General features: G+C 58.7%; 1 protein-coding gene across 1 annotated transcript; it reads left to right on the forward strand.

The window, feature by feature from the left end:
* Nucleotides 1–474: 474 nt before the first annotated feature.
* Nucleotides 475–8,069, forward strand: LOC140472921 (uncharacterized). Its single transcript, XM_072567540.1, has 5 exons — nt 475–625; nt 2,841–3,122; nt 5,262–5,318; nt 6,079–6,189; nt 7,300–8,069. Exons 1-5 carry the CDS (start codon nt 475–477, stop codon nt 7,320–7,322), a joined length of 624 nt encoding a protein of 207 aa, XP_072423641.1. The 3' UTR covers nt 7,323–8,069.
* Nucleotides 8,070–22,521: the final 14,452 nt, after the last annotated feature.

A 22,521-nucleotide genomic window follows, 5' to 3' on the forward strand; every position in this document is an offset into this window, starting at 1 on the left:
ACAAGGCTTCATCGTGATTACTGCCCATGTGGCGGTGGTATCCTTGTGCCTGAGGGGGGCACTAAAGTCGTTGCAGCCGGAGCAGGGGAGGGGGAGGGAAGGGCAAGTGGCTTTCCCGGAGAAAGGGGTGAGGCAGGAGGGGTGGGAAAAAGCGAGGGCGAGGGCACTGTATCGTTTGGATGGTCGCCATTGGGTTCGGGCCGCATCTGGGGAATGGGTCTGCGGGCTATGCCTCAGGAAGCGTATGGATGCTCCGGCTCCCGCATTTGCCCTGCACTTGGAATTACTTTCAAAACCTTGGCTCTGCAGGGTTTGGCGACCAGCAAGCAACTTGGAGCTAATGTGTTTCTGCAGGGGCTCCCGGGCAGTCGATAGCCAGTCCTTATGCCACTACCGAGGGATAGGCTCGGAGGGACGCACGAGGGAGGGCACTTGCGAGGCCGAAAGGTCGCCGAGTGTGTTCAGTGGGACAGCATGGAGGGAGGACAGGAGCGGCCTCAGAGGGGCATCACGGTGACCCAGGACCGGGAGCCGATGGCAAGTGCCTCGCGAATGAGCCCCCTCGGAGCAGAGCAGGAAGGGGTACTCTGGGAGCTCAGGGCAAGGATCAAGGGGATCAATGGAGGTAAGGGAGATGTGATACCCCCCTCCACCCCTCACTATCTCGGAAACTCCCAACACCCCCTCCCTATCTCTGTAACCCCCCACACCCCCTCCCTATCTCTGTAACCCCCCACACCCCCTCCCTATCTCTGTAACCCCCTACACCCCCTCCCTATCTCTGTAACCCCTACACCCCCTCCCTATCTCTGTAACCCCCCTACACCCACTCCCTATCTCTGTAACCCCCCTACACCCACTCCCTATCTCTGTAACCCCCCCTACACCCACTCCCTATCTCTGTAACCCCCCTACACCCACTCCCTATCTCTGTAACCCCCCTACACCCACTCCCTATCTCTGTAACCCCTATACCCCCTCCCTGTCTCTGTAACCCCCTACACCCCCTCCTGTCTCTGTAACCCCCCTACACCCCCTCCCTATCTCTGTAACCCCCCTACACCCCCCTCCCTGTCTCTGTAACCCCCCTATACCCCCTCCCTGTCTCTGTAACCCCCCTACACCCCCTCCCTGTCTCTGTAACCCCCCTACACCCCCTCCCTGTCTCTGTAACCCCCTACACCCCCTCCCTATCTCTGTAACCCCCTACACCCCCTCCCTATCTCTGTAACCCCCCTTACACCCCCTCCCTATCTCTGTAACCCCCCTACACCCCCCTCCCTGTCTCTGTAACCCCCCATACCGCCTCCCTGTCTCTGTAACCCCCCTACACCCCCCTCCCTATCTCTGTAACCCCCGACACCCCCTCCCTATCTCTGTAACCCCCCCTACACCCCCTCCCTATCTCTGTAACCCACTTACAGCCCCTCCCTGTCTCTGTAACCCCCCTACACCCCCTCCCTATCTCTGTAACCCCCTACACCCCCTCCCTATCTCTGTAACCCCCTACACCCCCCTCCCTATCTCTGTAACCCCCCTACACCCCCTCCCTATCTCTGTAACCCCCCTACACCCCCCTCCCTGTCTCTGTAACCCCCCATACCGCCTCCCTGTCTCTGTAACCCCCCTACACCCCCTCCCTCTCTCTGTAACCCCCCTACACCCCCCTCCCTATCTCTGTAACCCCCGACACCCCCTCCCTATCTCTGTAACCCCCCCTACACCCCCTCCCTATCTCTGTAACCCACTTACAGCCCCTCCCTGTCTCTGTAACCCCCCTACACCCCCTCCCTATCTCTGTAACCCCCGACACCCCCTCCCTATCTCTGTAACCCCCCCTACACCCCCTCCCTATCTCTGTAACCCACTTACAGCCCCTCCCTGTCTCTGTAACCCCCTTACACCCTCTCCCTTCCTCTGTAACCCCTACACCCCCTCCCTGTCTCTGTAACCCCCCGACACCCCCTCCCTGTCTCTGTAACCCCCCTACACCTCCTCCCTGTCTCTGTAACCTCCCTTCACCCCCTCCCTATCTCTGTAACCCCCTACACCCCCTCCCTGTCTCTGTAATCCCCCTACACCCCTCCCTATCTCTGTAACCCCCCTACACCCCCTCCCTATCTCTGTAACCCCCCTACACCCTCTCCCTGTCTCTGTAACCCCCTACACCCCCTCCCTATCTCTGTAACACCCTCCCTCTCTCTCTCCATCTCCCGTTATCTCTCATCCTGCCTGGTGTAGAATGAGCCAGACTGATCATAACCTCCACTGAGGCCTCCCTCTCTCCTTTTCTGGTTTGGCAGAGCTTCCGGAACATTCCTTGGCGCGTCCTGAGGCCGAGGGACGGCCCTGAGACCCGGTAGGTGTACACCCCACCTCCTCCTTTCCGCCTCGCCGCTCGCCCCTTGCATCCCTCGGAAATCCCGTTATTGCGATCGCTGAGATTAGTTTGCGGAAGTCCCAGGGTGGCTGTTGCGTGGAGCCCATGCTTCCAGGGCTTTCCGTGGGGGTCTGTGTCCTAAAACCGGAGTCCCCATCTTTCCCAGCGACGCTGCAAAGCCGCTCCACTGAGGGCGGGTCGGGACTGACGAGGAGCAGAGGGGAGGGAGGGTGGCATTTTGCCCCGGCCCTCACCTCACGGTGAGGAGTACTGCGTGGGGGAGGGAGTGTCATCGGGGCACGATGGTGCCCTGTCCAGGAGCTCATACCCAACCCACACTGGGAAACCCGCGCCAAGCCCAGGCAATGTTCGGCGATTTGGCTCCGCAGGGTTTGGTGACCAGCTCGCTAAAACGTGCGCTCCGAAACCTCGTACGCTCGGTCTCCCTCTCTCCCTGCAGATTCCGGGTCCCCCTTGACGACCCACCCTCACTCTCGCTACCCAGGGCCCTGGGGAGAGGAGGGAAACGTCGGGAACGCCAGGAATCAGTCCGTCTTGCGGAGGAACACGTCCGAGGAGAGCGACCGAGAGGGGATGCTCGGAACAGGGGAGGAGGGAGAGCCTGGAGGCTTGGAGGGGGGACGGAGATCCATCGACTCGACCCACAGAAGGGAGCCCGGAGGACAAAATGGTGAGGAGATCATTCCTGAACTTAAGATGAGGATCGCGAGGTTAAGCGGAGGTAAGATGGAGTCTTTTCCCTCACCTCCTCCTGGCACTGTACCTCCCTACCTCTGTAACCCCCCTACACCCCCCTCCCTGTCTCTGTAACCCCCCTACACCCCCTCCCTGTCTCTGTAACCCCCTACACCCCCTCCCTATCTCTGTAACCCCCCTACACCCCCCTCCCTATCTCTGTAACCCCCCTACACCCCCTCCTATCTCTGTAACCCCCCTACACCCCCTCCCTATCTCTGTAACCCCCTACAACCCCCTCCCTGTCTCTGTAACCCCCCTACACCCCCTCCCTATCTCTGTAACCCCCTACACCACCTCCCTATCTCTGTAACCCCCCTACACCCCCTCCCTGGCTCTGTAACACCCTACACCCCCTCCCTGTCTCTGTAACACCCTACACCCCCTCCCCTGTCTCTGTAACCCCCTACACCCCCCTCCCTTTCTCTGTAACCCCCCTACACCCCCTCCCTGTCTCTGTAACCCCCCTCCACCCCCACCCTGTCTCTGTAACCCCCCTACACCCCCCTCCCTATCTCTGTAACACCCCTACACCCCCACCCTGTCTCTGTAACCCCCCTACACCCCTCCCTGTCTCTGTAACCCCCCTACACCCCCTCCCTATCTCTGTAACCCCCTACACCCCCTCCCTGTCTCTGTAACCCCCTACAGCCCCTCCCTATCTCTGTAACCCCCTAACACCCCCTCCCTGTCTCTGTAACCCCCTCCCTATCTCTGTAACCCCCTACACCCCCTCCCTGTCTCTGTAACCCCCTACACCCCCTCCCTGTCTCTGTAACCCCCCCGACACCCCCTCACTTTCTCTGTAACCCCCCTACACCCCCTCCCTATCTCTGTAACCCCCTACACCCCCTCCCTATCTCTGTAACCCCCCTACACCCCCTCCCTATCTCTGTAACCCCCCTACACCCCCTCCCTGTCTCTGTAACCCCCTACACCCCCTCCCTATCTCTGTAACCCCCTACACCCCCTCCCTATCTCTGTAACCCCCCCTACACCCCCCTCCCTATCTCTGTAAACCCCCCTACACCCCCTCCCTATCTCTGTAACCCCCCTACACCCCCTCCCTGTCTCTGTAACCCCCTACACCCCCTCCCTGTCTCTGTAACCCCCTACACCCCCTCCCTATCTCTGTAACCCCCCTACACCCCCTCCCTATCTCTGTAACCCCCCTACACCCCCTCCCTGTCTCTGTAACCCCCCTACACCCCCTCCCTGTCTCTGTAACCCCCCTACACCCCCTCCCTATCTCTGTAACCCCCCTACACCCCCTCCCTATCTCTGTAACCCCCTACACCCCCTCCCTGTCTCTGTAACCCCCCCTACACCCCCTCCCTATCTCTGTAACCCCCTACACCCCCTCCCTGTCTCTGTAACCCCCCTACACCCCCTCCCTGTCTCTGTAACCCCCTACACCCCCTCACTTTCTCTGTAACCCCCTACACCCCCTCCCTATCTCTCTAACCCCCTACACCCCCTCCCTGTCTCTGTAACCCCCTACACCCCCTCACTTTCTCTGTAACCCCCTACACCCCCTCCCTATCTCTCTAACCCCCTACACCCCCCCCCTATCTCTGTAACCCCCGTACACCCCCCTCCCTATCTCTGTACCCACCCCCTACACCCCCTCCCTATCTCTGTACCCACCCCCTACACCCCCTCCCTATCTCTCTAACCCCCTACACCCCCTCCCTGTCTCTGGAACCCCACTACACCCCCTCCCTATCTCTGTAACCCCTACACACCCTCCCTATCTCTGTAACCCCCCTACACCCCCTCCCTATCTCTGTAACCCCCTACACCCCCTCCCTATCTCTGTAACCCCCCTACACCCCCTCCCTGTCTCTGTAAACCCCTACATCCCCTCCCTATCTCTGTAACCCCCCTACACCCCCTCCCTGTCTCTGTAACCCCCCTACACCCCCTCCCTATCTCTGTAACCCCCTACACCCCCTCCCTGTCTCTGTAACCCCCCTGCACTCTCTCTCTCTCTCTCTCTGTCTCGTTCTCTCCCTCTCCCCCTATCCTGTTGTGAAACCCGCCCCGTTTCCATCAGCCAATCCCGTTCGAGTCCCGGGACGCTCGCGATGGTTCCATGGGCTCTCCCTTCTTCTTGCCGTTTCAGAGCTTCCGGAACTTTCCGAACAGAAGGAAGAAGCCACTGAGACGCCCATCAGCCAAGGTACCCTCCCGCTGTTCCTACCTGCCTCCCGTGTCATCTGTTCCTCCCGTTGCCCCGTAGAGATTAAACTTGCTGAGCTGCAATCCTCCCTTTCGCGTTCTCCCCAAACACCTCCTGGTCTGGAATTAACAGGAACACCGCCCCACACCCCTCCACCCAAGCTACCGGATGCTGTAACATGGGGTGGGGGATTCAGTTGACCGGTACCGCCATTGAACATCAAGGGGGGCGATGGTTAGATTCTCTCTTGTTGGGAGACGGTAACCCCAGGATGTTGATAGTGGGGGGGGGGGGAAGGGGGATTCAGTGACGGTAACACCATTGAACATCAAGGGGGCGATGGTTAGATTCTCTCTTGTTGGAGACGGTAACCCCCAGGATGTTGATAGTGGGGGGGGGGGAAGGGGGATTCAGTGACGGTAACACCATTGAACATCAAGGGGGCGATGGTTAGATTCTCTCTTGTTGGAGACGTAACCCCCAGGATGTTGATAGTGGGGGGGGGGGGGAAGGGGGATTCAGTGACGGTAACACCATTGAACATCAGGGGGGGCGATGGTTAGATTCTCTCTCTGGCTTGGGTGGCGTCCAAGTGTGGCTGCATTCGGATAGCGACCGCCCCAATGCCTCAAGGGAGAATAGTCCTGGAGTTGACCAGGAAAGGTGTTTGGGGGCGAGAGGGAGGGAGAGCGAGGCAGGGGGAGGGGAGGGGGGGGGTCACCGAGGGTTCAGAAAGCTCACCCGCTGTCCGAATTGACAGGGACGCCCCCCGAAACACCACCCACAGCCGAGAGGAAGTGGCCATATTGGATGGGATTGCTGGTCTTCATTAGCCTCTTTGTCAGCGCGGTCATCTACCTGACGGTACACTGTAAGTGTGTGAGGGGGGGGGCGCTGAGGGAGGGGGGCGTGAGGGAGGGGGGCGCTGAGGAGGGGGGCGCTGAGGGAGGGGGGCGCTGAGGGAGGGGGCTGCTGAGGGAGGGGGGCGCTGAGGGAGGGGGGCGGGCGCTGAGGGAGGGGGCACTGAGGAAGGGGGCGCTGAGGGAGGGGGGCGCTGAGGGAGGGGGGCGCTGAGGGAGGGGGGCGCTGAGGGAGAGGGGCGCTGAGGGAGAGGGGCGCTGAGGGAGGGGGGGCGCTGAGGGAGGGGGGCGCTGAGGGAGGGGGCACTGAGGGAGGGGGGCGCTGAGGGAGGGGGCGCTGAGGGAGGGGGCGCTGAGGGGGGGGGGGAGGGGGGGGGGCACTGAGGAGGGGGCACTGAGGGAGGGTCGGAGCTGAGGGAGGGTCGGGGCTGAGGAGGGTCGGTGCTGAGGAGGGTCGGGGCTGAGGGAGGGTCGGGGCTGAGGAGGGTCGGGCTGAGGAGGGTCGGTGCTGAGGGAGGGTCAGGGCTGAGGGAGGGTCAGGGCTGAGGGAGGGTCAGGGCTGAGGGAGGGTCAGGGCTGAGGAGGGTCGGGGGCTGAGGGAGGGTCGGGGCTGAGGGAGGGTCGGAGCTGAGGGAGGGTCGGAGCTGAGGGAGGGTCGGGGCTGAGGGAGGGTCGGGGCTGAGGGAGGGTCGGAGCTGAGGGAGGGTCAGGGCTGAGGGAGGGTCGGGGCCGAGGGAGGGTCGGGGCCGAGGGAGGGTCGGGGCTGAGGGAGGGTCGGGCCTGAGGGAGGGTCAGGGCTGAGGGAGGGTCGGAGCTGAGGGAGGGTCGGTGCTGAGGGAGGGTCAGGGCTGAGGGAGGGTCAGGGCTGAGGGAGGGTCAGGGCTGAGGGAGGGTCGGGGCTGAGGGAGGGTCGGGGCTGAGGGAGGGTCGAGGCTGAGGGAGGGTCGGAGCTGAGGGAGGGTCGGGGCTGAGGGAGGGTCGGGCCTGAGGGAGGGTCAGGGCTGAGGGAGGGTCGGTGCTGAGGGAGGGTCGGGGCTGAGGGAGGGTCGGGCCTGAGGGAGGGTCAGGGCTGAGGGAGGGTCGGTGCTGAGGGAGGGTCAGTGATTGTTTCTGGTTTTTAGTTACACAGGAGGACTCGAAGTGAACGATTGTGGAAAGCTCCCTCTACACCGTCCCCCCACTCCCAGGGACAGGGGGTTAGATACAGAGTAAAGCTCCCTCTACACCGTCCCCCCACTCCCAGGGACAGGGGGATTAGATACAGAGTAAAGCTCCCTCTACACCGTCTCCCCCACTCCCAGGGACAGGGGGTTAGATACAGAGTAAAGCTCCCTCTACACCGTCCCCCCACTCCCAGGGACAGGGGGTTAGATACAGAGTAAAGCTCCCTCTACACCGTCCCCCCACTCCCAGGGACAGGGGGATTAGATACAGAGTAAAGCTCCCTCTACACCGTCTCCCCCACTCCCAGGGACAGGGGGTTAGATACAGAGTAAAGCTCCCTCTACACCGTCCCCCCACTCCCAGGGACAGGGGGTTAGATACAGAGTAAAGCTTCCTCTACACCGTCCACCCAACTCCCAGGGACAGGGGGTTAGGTACAGAGTAAAGCTGCCTCTACACCGTCTCCCAGGGATAGGGGGTTAGATACAGAGTAAAGCACCCTCTACACCGTCCCCTCACTCCCAGGGACAGCGGGGTGAGATACAGAGTAAAGCTCCCTCTACACCGTCTCCCAGGGACAGGGGGTTAGATACAGAGTAAAGCACCCTCTACACCGTCCCCTCACTCCCAGGGACAGCGGGGTGAGATACAGAGTAAAGCTCCCTCTACACCGTCCCTGCGACTCCCAGTGACCGGGACAGCACGGGGAGATTGAGGATAATTTGATCGTCGCTGTCATCAATATTTCACTGAAATTATCAATAAATTTATAACATTTCATCAAAGGTCTGTTGATTGAGTTTGGGGATCGATACAGGGCTATGGGGAGAGAGAGCGGGGGGACAGTGGGATTAGTTTGGGGATCGATACAGGGCTATGGGGAGAGAGAGCGGGGGGACAGTGGGATTAGTTTGGGGATGGATACAGGGCTATGGGGAGAGAGAGCGGGGGGACAGTGGGATTAGTTTGGGGATGGATACAGGGCTATGGGGAGAGAGAGCGGGGGGACAGTGGGATTAGTTTGGGGATCGATACAGGGCTATGGGGAGAGAGAGCGGGGGGGACAGTGGGATTAGTTTGGGGATTGATACAGGGCTATGGGGAGAGAGAGAGGGGGGACAGTGGGATTAGTTTGGGGATGGATACAGGGCTATGGGGAGAGAGAGAGCGGGGGGACAGTGGGATTAGTTTGGGGATGGATACAGGGCTATGGGGAGAGAGAGCGGGGGGACAGTGGGATTAGTTTGGGGATCGATACAGGGCTATGGGGAGAGAGAGCGGGGGGGACAGTGGGATTAGTTTGGGGATCGATACAGGGCTATGGGGAGAGAGAGCGGGGAGACAGTGGGATTAGTTTGGGGATGGATACAGGGCTATGGGGAGAGAGAGCGGGGGACAGTGGGATTAGTTTGGGGATCGATACAGGGCTATGGGGAGAGAGAGCGGGGGACAGTGGGATTAGTTTGGGGTCTGATACAGGGCTATGGGGAGAGAGAGCGGGGGGTCAGTGGGATTAGTTTGGGGTTTCGATACAGGGCTATGGGGAGAGAGAGTGGGGGGACAGTGGGATTAGTTTGGGGATGGATACAGGGCTATGGGGAGAGAGAGCGGGGGGACAGTGGGATTAGTTTGGGGATTGATACAGGGCTATGGGGAGAGAGCGGGGGGACAGTGGGATTAGTTTGGGGATGGATACAGGGCTATGGGGAGAGAGAGTGGGGCAGTGGGATTAGTTTGGGGATCGATACAGGGCTATGGGGAGAGAGCGGGGGGACAGTGGGATTAGTTTGGGGATCGATACAGGGCTATGGGGAGAGAGAGAGCGGGGGGACAGTGGGATTAGTTTGGGGATGGATACAGGGCTATGGGGAGAGAGAGCGGGGGGACAGTGGGATTAGTGTGGGGATTGATACAGGGCTATGGGGAGAGAGAGCGGGGGGACAGTGGGATTAGTTTGGGGATGGATACAGGGCTATGGGGAGAGAGAGCGGGGGGACAGTGCGATTAGTTTGGGGATCGATACAGGGCTATGGGGAGAGAGAGCAGGGGGACAGTGGGATTAGTTTGGGGATCGATACAGGGCTATGGGGAGAGAGCGGGGGGACAGTGGGATTAGTTTGGGGATCGATACAGGGCTATGGGGAGAGAGAGAGCGGGGGGACAGTGGGATTAGTTTGGGGACGGATACAGGGCTATGGGGAGACAGAGCGGGGGGACAGTGGGATTAGTTTGGGGATCGATACAGGGCTATGGGGAGAGAGAGCGGGGGAACAGTGGGATTAGTTTGGGGATGGATACAGGGCTATGGGGAGAGAGAGCGGGGGGACAGTGGGATTAGTTTGGGGATGGATACAGGGTTATGGGGAGAGAGAGCGGGGGGGACAGTGGGATTAGTTTGGGGATGGATACAGGGCTATGGGGAGAGAGAGCGGGGGGGGCCGTGGGATTAGTTTGGGGATGGATACAGGGCTATGGGGAGAGAGAGTGGGGGGACAGTGGGATTAGTTTGGGGATCGATACAGGGCTATGGGGAGAGAGAGAGAGGGGGACAGTGGGATTAGTTTGGGGATGGATACAGGGCTATGGGGAGAGAGAGCGGGGGGACTGTGGGATTAGTTTGGGGATCGATACAGGGCTATGGGGAGAGAGAGTGGGGGGACAGTGGGATTAGTTTGGAGATGGATACAGGGCTATGGGGAGAGAGAGAGAGAGGGGGACAGTGGGATTAGTTTGGGGATGGATACAGGGCTATGGGGAGAGAGAGTGGGGGGACAGTGGGATTAGTTTGGGGATCGATACAGGGCAATGGGGAGAGAGAGCGGGGGAGACAGTGGGATTAGTTTGGGGATGGATACAGGGCTATGGGGAGAGAGAGTGGGCGGACAGTGGGATTAGTTTGGGGATCGATACAGGGCTATGGGGAGAGAGAGAGGGGGGGACAGTGGGATTAGTTTGGGGATCGATACAGGGCAATGGGGAGAGAGAGCGGGGGAGACAGTGGGATTAGTTTGGGGATGGATACAGGGCTATGGGGAGAGAGAGTGGGCGGACAGTGGGATTAGTTTGGGGATGGATACAGGGCTATGGGGAGAGAGAGAGAGGGGGGACAGTGGGATTAGTTTGGGGATCGATACAGGGCTATGGGGCGAGAGAGCGGGGGGACAGTGGGATTAGTTTGGGGATCGATACAGGGCTATGGGGAGAGAGAGCGGGGGGACAGTGGGATTAGTTTGGGGATGGATACAGGGCTATGGGGAGAGAGAGCGGGGAGACAGTGGGATTAGTTTGGGGATGGATACAGGGCTATGGGGAGAGAGCGGGGGGACAGTGGGATTAGTTTGGGGATCGATACAGGGCTATGGGGAGAGAGAGCGGGGGGACAGTGGGATTAGTTTGGGGATGGATACAGGGCTATGGGGAGAGAGAGAGGGGGGGACAGTGGGATTAGTTTGGGGATGGATACAGGGCTATGGGGAGAGAGCGGGGGGACAGTGGGATTAGTTTGGGGATGGATACAGGGCTATGGGGAGAGAGAGGGGGGACAGTGGGATTAGTTTGGGGATAGATACAGGGCTATGGGGAGAGAGAGCGGGGGGACAGTGGGATTAGTTTGGGGATCGATACAGGGCTATGGGGAGAGAGAGCGGGGGGGACAGTGGGATTAGTTTGGGGATCGATACAGGGCTATGGGGAGAGAGAGCGGGGGGACAGTGGGATTAGTTTGAGGATCGATACAGGGCTATGGGGAGAGAGAGAGCGGGGGGACAGTGGGATTAGTTTCGGGATCGATACAGGGCTATGGGGAGAGAGAGAGGGGGACAGTGGGATTAGTTTGGGGATGGATACAGGGGTATGGGGAGAGAGAGCGGGGGAGACAGTGGGATTAGTTTGGGGATGGATACAGGGCTATGGGGAGAGAGGAGGGGGACAGTGGGATTAGTTTGGGGATGCATACAGGGCTATGGGGAAAGAGAGCGGGGGGACAGTGGGATTAGTTTGGGGATTGATACAGGGCTATGGGGAGAGAGCGGGGGGACAGTGGGATTAGTTTGGGGATCGATACAGGGCTATGGGGAGAGAGCGGGGGGACAGTGGGATTAGTTTGGGGATCGATACAGGGCGATGGGGAGAGAGGGGGGGACAGTGGGATTAGTTTGGGGATCGATACAGGGCTATGGGGAGAGAGAGCGGGGGGACAGTGGGATTAGTTTGGGGATCGATACAGAGCTATGGGGAGAGAGAGCGGGGGGTCAGTGGGATTAGTTTGGGGATGGATACAGGGCTATGGGGAGAGAGAGCGGGGGGACAGTGGGATTAGTTTGGGGATGGATACAGGGCTATGGGGAGAGAGAGAGGGGGGACAGTGGGGTTAGTTTGGGGATGGATACAGGGCTATGGGGAGAGAGGGGGGGACAGTGGGATTAGTTTGGGGATCGATACAGGGCTATGGGGAGAGAGAGCGGGGGGACAGTGGGATTAGTTTGGGGATCGATACAGGGCAATGGGGAGAGAGGGGGGGGACAGTGGGATTAGTTTGGGGATCGATACAGGGCTATGGGGAGAGAGAGCGGGGCGACAGTGGGATTAGTTTGGGGATCGATACAGGGCTATGGGGAGAGAGAGCGGGGGGACAGTGGGATTAGTTTGGGGATCGATACAGGGCTATGGGGAGAGAGAGCGGGGGGTCAGTGGGATTAGTTTGGGGATCGATACAGGGCTATGGGGAGAGAGAGCGGGGGGACAGTGGGATTAGTTTGGGGATGGATACAGGGCTATGGGGAGAGAGAGAGGGGGGACAGTGGGGTTAGTTTGGGGATGGATACAGGGCTATGGGGAGAGAGAGCGGGGGGCCAGTGGGATTAGTTTGGGGATCGATACAGGGCTATGGGGAGAGAGAGAGAGCGGGGGGACAGTGGGATTAGTTTGGGGATGGATACAGGGCTATGGGGTGAGAGTGGGGGACAGTGGGATTAGTTTGGGGATCGATACAGGGCTATGGGGAGAGAGAGGGGGGGACAGTGGGATTAGTTTGGGGATCGATACAGGGCTATGGGGAGAGAGAGGGGGGGACAGTGGGATTAGTTTGGGGATTGATACAGGGCTAAAGGGATGAGAGAGTGGGGAGACAGTGGGATTAGTTTGGGGATCGATACAGGGCTATGGGGAGAGAGAGCGGGGGGACAGTGGGATTAGTTTGGGGATGGATACAGGGCTATGGGGAGAGAGAGAGGGGGGACAGTGGGGTTAGTTTGGGGATGGATACAGGGCTATGGGGAGAGAGAGCGGGGGGCCAGTGGGATTAGTTTGGGGATGGATACAGGGCTATGGGGAGAGAGAGAGAGGGGGGGACAGTGGGATTAGTTTGGGGATGGATACAGGGCTATGGGGTGAGAGTGGGGGACAGTGGGATTAGTTTGGGGATCGATACAGGGCTATGGGGAGAGAGAGGGGGGGACAGTGGGATTAGTTTGGGGATCGATACAGGGCTATGGGGAGAGAGAGGGGGGGACAGTGGGATTAGTTTGGGGATTGATACAGGGCTAAAGGGATGAGAGAGTGGGGAGACAGTGGGATTAGTTTGGGGATCGATACAGGGCTATGGGGAGAGAGAGCGGGGGGACAGTGGGATTAGTTTGGGGATGAATACAGGGCTATGGGGCGAGAGAGCGGGGGGACAGTGGGATTAGTTTGGGGATGGATACAGGGCTATGGGGAGAGAGAGCGGGGGACAGTGGGATTAGTTTGGGGATTGATACAGGGCTAAAGGGATGAGAGAGCGGGGGGACAGTGGGATTAGTTTGGGGATGGATACAGGGCTATGGGGAGAGAGAGTGGGGGGACAGTGGGATTAGTTTGGGGATCGATACAGGGCTATGGGGAGAGAGAGCGGGTGGGACAGTGGGATTAGTTTGGGGATGGATACAGGGCTATGGGGAGAGAGAGCGGGGGACAGTGGGATTAGTTTGGGGATGGATACAGGACTATGGGGAGAGAGAGTGGGGGACAGTGGGATTAGTTTGGGGACTGATACAGGGCTATGGGGAGAGAGAGCGGGAGGGACAGTGGGATTAGTTTGGGGACTGATACAGGGCTATGGGGAGAGAGAGTGGGGGGGACAGTGGGATTAGTTTGGGGATTGATACAGGGCTATGGGGAGAGAGAGCGGGGGGACAGTGGGATTAGTTTGGGGATGGATACAGGGCTATGGGGAGAGAGAGAGCGGGGGGGCAGTGGGATTAGTTTGGGGATCGATACAGGGCTATGGGGAGAGAGAGTGGGGGGGACAGTGGGATTAGATTGGGGATGGATACAGGGCTATGGGGAGAGAGAGAGCGGGGGGACAGTGGGATTAGTTTGGGGATCAATACAGGGCTATGGGGAGAGAGAGCGGGGGGACAGTGGGATTAGTTTGGGGATGGATACAGGGCTATGGGGAGAGAGAGCGGGGGGGACAGTGGGATTAGTTTGGGGATGGATACAGGGCTATGGGGAGAGAGCGGGGACAGTGGGATTAGTTTGGGGATCGATACAGGGCTATGGGGAGAGAGCGGGGACAGTGGGATTAGTTTGGGGATGGATACAGGGCTATGGGGAGAGAGAGCGGGGGGACAGTGGGATTAGTTTGGGGATGGATACAGGGCTATGGGGAGAGAGCGGGGACAGTGGGATTAGTTTGGGGATCGATACAGGGCTATGGGGAGAGAGCGGGGACAGTGGGATTAGTTTGGGGATGGATACAGGGCTATGGGGAGAGAGCGGGGACAGTGGGATTAGTTTGGGGATCGATACAGGGCTATGGGGAGAGAGCGGGGACAGTGGGATTAGTTTGGGGATCGATACAGGGCTATGGGGAGAGAGAGCGGGGGGACAGTGGGATTAGTTTGGGGATCGATACAGGGCTATGGGGAGAGAGAGGGGGGGACAGTGGGATTAGTTTGGGGATCGATACAGGGCTATGGGGTGAGAGTGGGGGACAGTGGGATTAGTTTGGGGATCGATACAGGGCTATGGGGAGAGAGAGCGGGGGGACAGTGGGATTAGTTTGGGGATTGATACAGGGCTATGGGGAGAGAGAGCAGGGGGACAGTGGGATTAGTTTGGGGATGGATACAGGGCTATGGGGAGAGAGAGCGAGGGGACAGTGGGATTAGTTTGGGGATGGATACAGGGCTATGGGGAGAGAGAGCAGGGGGACAGTGGGATTAGTTTGGGGATCGATACAGGGCTATGGGGAGAGAGAGCGAGGGGACAGTGGGATTAGTTTGGGGATGGATACAGGGCTATGGGGAGAGAGAGCGGGGGGACAGTGGGATTAGTTTGGGGATGGATACAGGGCTATGGGGAGAGAGAGCGGGGGGACAGTGGGATTAGTTTGGGGATGGATACAGGGCTATGGGGAGAGAGAGTGGGGGGACAGTGGGATTAGTTTGGGGATGGATACAGGGCTATGGGGAGAGAGAGGGGGGGACAGTGGGATTAGTTTGGGGATGGATACAGGGCTATGGGGAGAGAGAGAGTGGGGGGACAGTGGGATTAGTTTGGGGATCGATACAGGGCTATGGGGAGAGAGAGAGCGGGGGGACAGTGGGATTAGTTTGGGGATCGATACAGGGCTATGGGGAGAGAGAGCGGAGGGACAGTGGGATTAATTTGGGGTCTGATACAGGGCTATGGGGAGAGAGAGAGCGGGGGGGACAGTGGGATTAGTTTGGGGTCTGATACAGGGCTATGGGGAGAGAGAGAGCGGGGGGACAGTGGGATTAGTTTGGGGTCTGATACAGGGCTATGGGGAGAGAGAGAGCGGGGGGACAGTGGGATTAGTTTGGGGATCGATACAGGGCTATGGGGAGAGAGAGAGTGGGGGGACAGTGGGATTAGTTTGGGGTCTGATACAGGGCTATGGGGAGAGAGAGCGGGGGGACAGTGGGATTAGTTTGGGGTCTGATACAGGGCTATGGGGAGAGAGAGAGCGGGGGGACAGTGGGATTAGTTTGGGGTCTGATACAGGGCTATGGGGAGAGAGAGCGGGGGGACAGTGGGATTAGTTTGGGGACCGATACAGGGCTATGGGGAGAGAGAGCGGGGGGACAGTGGGATTAGTTTGGGGATGGATACAGGGCTATGGGGAGAGAGAGCGGGGGGACAGTGGGATTAGTTTGGGGATGGATACAGGGCTATGGGGAGAGAGAGAGCGGAGGGACAGTGGGATTAGTTTGGGGATGGATACAGGGCTATGGGGAGAGAGAGCGGGGGACAGTGGGATTAGTTTGGGGATGGATACAGGGCTATGGGGAGAGGGAGAGTTGGGGGACAGTGGGATTAGTTTGGGGATCGATACAGGGCTATGGGGAGAGAGAGCGGGGGGGACAGTGGGATTAGTTTGGGGATCGATACAGGGCTATGGGGAGAGAGAGCGGGGGGGACAGTGGGATTAGTTTGGGGATCGATACAGGGCTATGGGGAGAGAGAGTGGGGGGACAGTGGGATTAGTTTGGGGATGGATACAGGGCTATGGGGAGAGAGAGAGCGGGGGGACAGTGGGATTAGTTTGGGGATCGATACAGGGCTATGGGGAGAGAGAGCGGGGGGGACAGTGGGATTAGTTTGGGGATGGATACAGGGCTATGGGGAGAGAGAGAGAGGGGGGGGGCAGTGGGATTAGTTTGGGGATCGATACAGGGCTATGGGGAGAGAGAGAGAGAGGACAGTGGTATTAGTTTGGGGATCGATACAGGGCTATGGGGAGAGAGAGCGGGGGGACAGTGGGATTAGTTTGGGGATCGATACAGGGCTATGGGGAGAGAGAGAGAGGGGGGGGACAGTGGGATTAGTTTGGGGATGGATACAGGGCTATGGGGAGAGAGAGCGGGGGGACAGTGGGATTAGTTTGGGGATGGATACAGGGCTATGGGGAGAGAGAGCGGGGGGACAGTGGGATTAGTTTGGGGATGGATACAGGGCTATGGGGAGAGAGAGCGGGGGGACAGTGGGATTAGTTTGGGGATGGATACAGGGCTATGGGGAGAGAGATCGGGGGGACAGTGGGATTAGTTTGGGGACTGATACAGGGCTATGGGGAGAGAGAGCGGGGGGACAGTGGGATTAGTTTGGGGATCGATACAGGGCTATGGGGAGAGAGAGCGGGGGGACAGTGGGATTAGTTTGGGGATCGATACAGGGCTATGGGGAGAGAGTCGGGGGACAGTGGGATTAGTTTGGGGATGGATACAGGGCTATGGGGAGAGAGAGCGGGGGGGACAGTGGGATTAGTTTGGGGATGGATACAGGGTTATGGATAGAGAGAGAGAGGGGGACAGCGGGATTAGTTTGGGGATGGATACAGGGCTATGGGGAGAGAGAGTGGGGGGACAGTGGGATTAGTTTGCGGATGGATACAGGGCTATGGGGAGAGAGAGCGGGGGGACAGTGGGATTAGTTTGGGGATGGATACAGGGCTATGGGGCGAGAGAGAGAGAGGGGGGGACAGTGGGATTAGTTTGGGGATGGATACAGGGCTTTGGGGAGAGAGAGAGAGGGGGACAGTGGGATTAGTTTGGGGATCGATACAGGGCTATGGGGAGAGAGGGCGGGGGGACAGTTGGATTAGTTTGGAGATGGATACAGGGCTATGGGGAGAGAGAGCGGGGGGACAGTGGGATTAGTTTGGGGATCGATACAGGGCTATGGGGAGAGAGAGAGCGGGGGGACAGTGGGATTAGTTTGGGGATCGATACAGGGCTATGGGGAGAGAGAGCGGGGGGACAGTGGGATAAGTTTGGGGATGGATACAGGGCTATGGGGAGAGAGAGCGGGGGGACAGTGGGATTAGTTTGGGGATCAATACAGGGCTATGGGGAGAGAGAGAGAGAGGGGGACAGTGGGATTAGTTTGGGGATGGATACAGGGCTATGGGGAGAGAGAGTGGGGGGACAGTGGGATTAGTTTGGGGATCGATACAGGGCTATGGGGAGAGAGAGAGGGGGGGACAGTGGGATTAGTTTGGGGATCGATACAGGGCTATGGGGAGAGAGAGCGGGGGGACAGTGGGATTAGTTTGGGGATCGATACAGGGCTATGGGGAGAGAGAGTGGGCGGACAGTGGGATTAGTTTGGGGATGGATACAGGGCAATGGGGAGAGAGAGCGGGGGAGACAGTGGGATTAGTTTGGGGATGGATACAGGGCTATGGGGAGAGAGAGTGGGCGGACAGTGGGATTAGTTTGGGGATGGATACAGGGCTATGGGGAGAGAGAGAGAGGGGGGACAGTGGGATTAGTTTGGGGATCGATACAGGGCTATGGGGAGAGAGCGGGGGGGAGACAGTGGGATTAGTTTGGGGATGGATACAGGGCTATGGGGAGAGAGAGTGGGCGGACAGTGGGATTAGTTTGGGGATGGATACAGGGCTATGGGGAGAGAGAGAGAGGGGGGACAGTGGGATTAGTTTGGGGATCGATACAGGGCTATGGGGCGAGAGTGGGGGGACAGTGGGATTAGTTTGGGGATGGATACAGGGCTATGGGGAGAGAGAGAGTGGGGGGACAGTGGGATTAGTTTGGGGATGGATACAGGGCTATGGGGAGAGAGCGGGGGGACAGTGGGATTAGTTTGGGGATGGATACAGGGCTATGGGGAGAGAGAGCGGGGGGGACAGTGGGATTAGTTTGGGGATGGATACAGGGCTATGGGGAGAGAGAGCGGGGGGACAGTGGGATTAGTTTGGGGATCGATACAGGGCTATGGGGAGAGAGCGGGGGGGGACAGTGGGATTAGTTTGGGGATGGATACAGGGCTATGGGGAGAGAGAGGGGGGACAGTGGGATTAGTTTGGGGATCGATACAGGGCTATGGGGAGAGAGAGCGGGGGGACAGTGGGATTAGTTTGGGGATCGATACAGGGCTATGGGGAGAGAGCGGGGGGGGACAGTGGGATTAGTTTGGGGATCGATACAGGGCTATGGGGAGAGAGAGCGGGGGGACAGTGGGATTAGTTTGAGGATCGATACAGGGCTATGGGTAGAGTGAGCGGGGGGACAGTGGGATTAGTTTCGGGATCGATACAGAGCTATGGGGAGAGAGAGAGGGGGACAGTGGGATTAGTTTGGGGATGGATACAGGGGTATGGGGAGAGAGAGCGGGGGAGACAGTGGGATTCGTTTGGGGATGGATACAGGGGTATGGGGAGAGAGAGCGGGGCGACAGTGGGATTAGTTTGGGGATGCATACAGGGCTATGGGGAAAGAGGGGGGGACAGTGGGATTAGTTTGGGGATCGATACAGGGCTATGGGGAGAGAGAGCGGGGGGACAGTGGGATTAGTTTGGGGATTGATACAGGGCGATGGGGAGAGAGGGGGGGACAGTGGGATTAGTTTGGGGATCGATACAGGGCTATGGGGAGAGAGAGCGGGGGGACAGTGGGATTAGTTTGGGGATCGATACAGGGCTATGGGGAGAGAGCGGGGGGTCAGTGGGATTAGTTTGGGGATCGATACAGGGCTATGGGGAGAGAGAGCGGGGGGACAGTGGGATTAGTTTGGGGATGGATACAGGGCTATGGGGAGAGAGAGAGGGGGGACAGTGGGGTTAGTTTGGGGATGGATACAGGGCTATGGGGAGAGAGAGCGGGGGGACAGTGGGATTAGTTTGGGGATCGATACAGGGCTATGGGGAGAGAGCGGGGGGTCAGTGGGATTAGTTTGGGGATCGATACAGGGCTATGGGGAGAGAGAGCGGGGGGGGACATTGGGATTAGTTTGGGGATCGATACAGGGCTATGGGGAGAGGGAGAGTTGGGGGACAGTGGGATTAGTTTGGGGATCGATACAGGGCTTTGGGGAGAGAGAGCGGGGGACAGTGGGATTAGTTTGGGGATGGATACAGGGCTATGGGGATAGAGAGCGTGGGGACAGTGGGATTAGTTTGGGGATGGATACAGGGCTATGGGGAGAGAGAGCGGGGGGACAGTGGGATTAGTTTGGGGATCGATACAGGGCTATGGGGAGAGAGAGAGAGAGGGGGACAGTGGGATTAGTTTGGGGATGGATACAGGGCTATGGGGAGAGAGAGTGGGGGAACAGTGGGATTAGTTTGGGGATGGATACAGGGCTATGGGGAGAGAGAGAGAGGGGGACAGTGGGATTAGTTTGGGGATGGATACAGGGCTATGGGGAGAGAGAGCGGGGGGGACAGTGGGATTAGTTTGGGGATGGATACAGGGCTATGGGGAGAGAGAGTGGGCGGACAGTGGGATTAGTTTGGGGATGGATACAGGGTGATGGGGAGAGAGAGCGGGGGGACAGTGGGATTAGTTTGGGGATGGATACAGGGCTATGGGGAGAGAGAGCGGGGGGACAGTGGGATTAGTTTGGGGATGGATACAGGGCTTTGGGGAGAGAGAGCGGAGGGACAGTGGGATTAGTTTGGGGATGGATACAGGGCTATGGGGAGAGAGAGCGGGGGGACAGTGGGATTAGTTTGGGGATGGATACAGGGCTTTGGGGAGAGAGAGCGGGGGACAGTGGGATTAGTTTGGCGATGGATACAGGGCTATGGGGAGAGGGAGAGTTGGGGGACAGTGGGATTAGTTTGGGGATCGATACAGGGCTATGGGGAGAGAGAGCGGGGGGGACAGTGGGATTAGTTTGGGGATCGATACAGGGCTATGGGGAGAGAGAGTGGGGGGACAGTGGGATTAGTTTGGGGATGGATACAGGGCTATGGGGAGAGAGAGCGGGGGGGACAGTGGGATTAGTTTGGGGATGGATACAGGGCAATGGGGAGAGAGAGCGGGGGGGACAGTGGGATTAGTTTGGGGATGGATACAGGGCTATGGGGAGAGAGAGAGAGGGGGGGGGCAGTGGGATTAGTTTGGGGATGGATACAGGGCTATGGGGAGAGAGAGAGAGAGGACAGTGGTATTAGTTTGGGGATCGATACAGGGCTATGGGGAGAGAGAGCTGGGGGACAGTGGGATTAGTTTGGGGATCGATACAGGGCTATGGGGAGAGAGAGAGGGGGGGGACAGTGGGATTAGTTTGGGGATCGATACAGGGCTATGGGGAGAGAGAGCGGGGGGACAGTGGGATTAGTTTGGGGATCGATACAGGGTTATGGGGAGAGAGAGAGAGGGGGACAGCGGGATTAGTTTGGGGATGGATACAGGGCTATGGGGAGAGAGAGTGGGGGGACAGTGGGATTAGTTTGGGGATGGATACAGGGCTATGGGGAGAAAGAGAGCGGGGGGACAGTGGGATTAGTTTGCGGATGGATACAGGGCTATGGGGAGAGAGAGCGGGGGGACAGTGGGATTCGTTTGGGGATCAATACAGGGCTATGGGGAGAGAGCAAGGGGGGACAGTTGGATTAGTTTGGGGATCAATACAGGGCTATGGGGAGAGAGAGCGGGGGGGACAGTGGGATTAGTTTGGGGATGGATACAGGGCTATGGGGAGAGAGAGTGGGGGGACAGTGGGATTAGTTTGGGGATCGATACAGGGCTATGGGGAGAGAGAGAGGGGGGGACAGTGGGATTAGTTTGGGGATCGATACAGGGCTATGGGGAGAGAGAGTGGGCGGACAGTGGGATTAGTTTGGGGATGGATACAGGGCAATGGGGAGAGAGAGCAGGGGAGACAGTGGGATTAGTTTGGGGATGGATACAGGGCTATGGGGAGAGAGAGTGGGCGGACAGTGGGATTAGTTTGGGGATGGATACAGGGCTATGGGGAGAGAGAGAGAGGGGGGACAGTGGGATTAGTTTGGGGATCGATACAGGGCTATGGGGCGAGAGTGGGGGGACAGTGGGATTAGTTTGGGGATCGATACAGGGCTATGGGGAGAGAGAGAGAGGGGGGACAGTGGGATTAGTTTGGGGATGGATACAGGGCTATGGGGAGAGAGAGAGTGGGGGGACAGTGGGATTAGTTTGGGGATGGATACAGGGGTATGGGGAGAGAGAGCGGGGGAGACAGTGGGATTAGTTTGGGGATGGATACAGGGGTATGGGGAGAGAGAGCGGGGCGACAGTGGGATTAGTTTGGGGATGCATACAGGGCTATGGGGAAAGAGGGGGGGACAGTGGGATTAGTTTGGGGATCGATACAGGGCTATGGGGAGAGAGAGCGGGGGGACAGTGGGATTAGTTTGGGGATTGATACAGGGCGATGGGGAGAGAGGGGGGGACAGTGGGATTAGTTTGGGGATCGATACAGGGCTATGGGGAGAGAGAGCGGGGGGACAGTGGGATTAGTTTGGGGATCGATACAGGGCTATGGGGAGAGAGAGCGGGGGGTCAGTGGGATTAGTTTGGGGATCGATACAGGGCTATGGGGAGAGAGAGCGGGGGGACAGTGGGATTAGTTTGGGGATGGATACAGGGCTATGGGGAGAGAGAGAGGGGGGACAGTGGGGTTAGTTTGGGGATCGATACAGGGCTATGGGGAGAGAGCGGGGGGTCAGTGGGATTAGTTTGGGGATCGATACAGGGCTATGGGGAGAGAGCGGGGGGTCAGTGGGATTAGTTTGGGGATGGATACAGGGCTATGGGGAGAGAGAGGGGGGACAGTGGGATTAGTTTGGGGATCGATACAGGGCTATGGGGAGAGAGAGCGGGGGGACAGTGGGATTAGTTAGAGGATCGATACAGGGCTATGGGTAGAGTGAGCGGGGGGACAGTGGGATTAGTTTCGGGATCGATACAGAGCTATGGGGAGAGAGAGAGGGGGACAGTGGGATTAGTTTGGGGATGGATACAGGGGTATGGGGAGAGAGAGCGGGGGAGACAGTGGGATTAGTTTGGGGATGGATACAGGGGTATGGGGAGAGAGAGCGGGGCGACAGTGGGATTAGTTTGGGGATGCATACAGGGCTATGGGGAAAGAGGGGGGGACAGTGGGATTAGTTTGGGGATCGATACAGGGCTATGGGGAGAGAGAGCGGGGGGACAGTGGGATTAGTTTGGGGATTGATACAGGGCGATGGGGAGAGAGGGGGGGACAGTGGGATTAGTTTGGGGATCGATACAGGGCTATGGGGAGAGAGAGCGGGGGGACAGTGGGATTAGTTTGGGGATCGATACAGGGCTATGGGGAGAGAGAGCGGGGGGTCAGTGGGATTAGTTTGGGGATCGATACAGGGCTATGGGGAGAGAGAGCGGGGGGACAGTGGGATTAGTTTGGGG

Source organism: Chiloscyllium punctatum, unplaced genomic scaffold (genome assembly GCF_047496795.1).
Source record: "Chiloscyllium punctatum isolate Juve2018m unplaced genomic scaffold, sChiPun1.3 scaffold_469, whole genome shotgun sequence".
NCBI classification, from domain to species: Eukaryota; Metazoa; Chordata; class Chondrichthyes; order Orectolobiformes; family Hemiscylliidae; genus Chiloscyllium; species Chiloscyllium punctatum.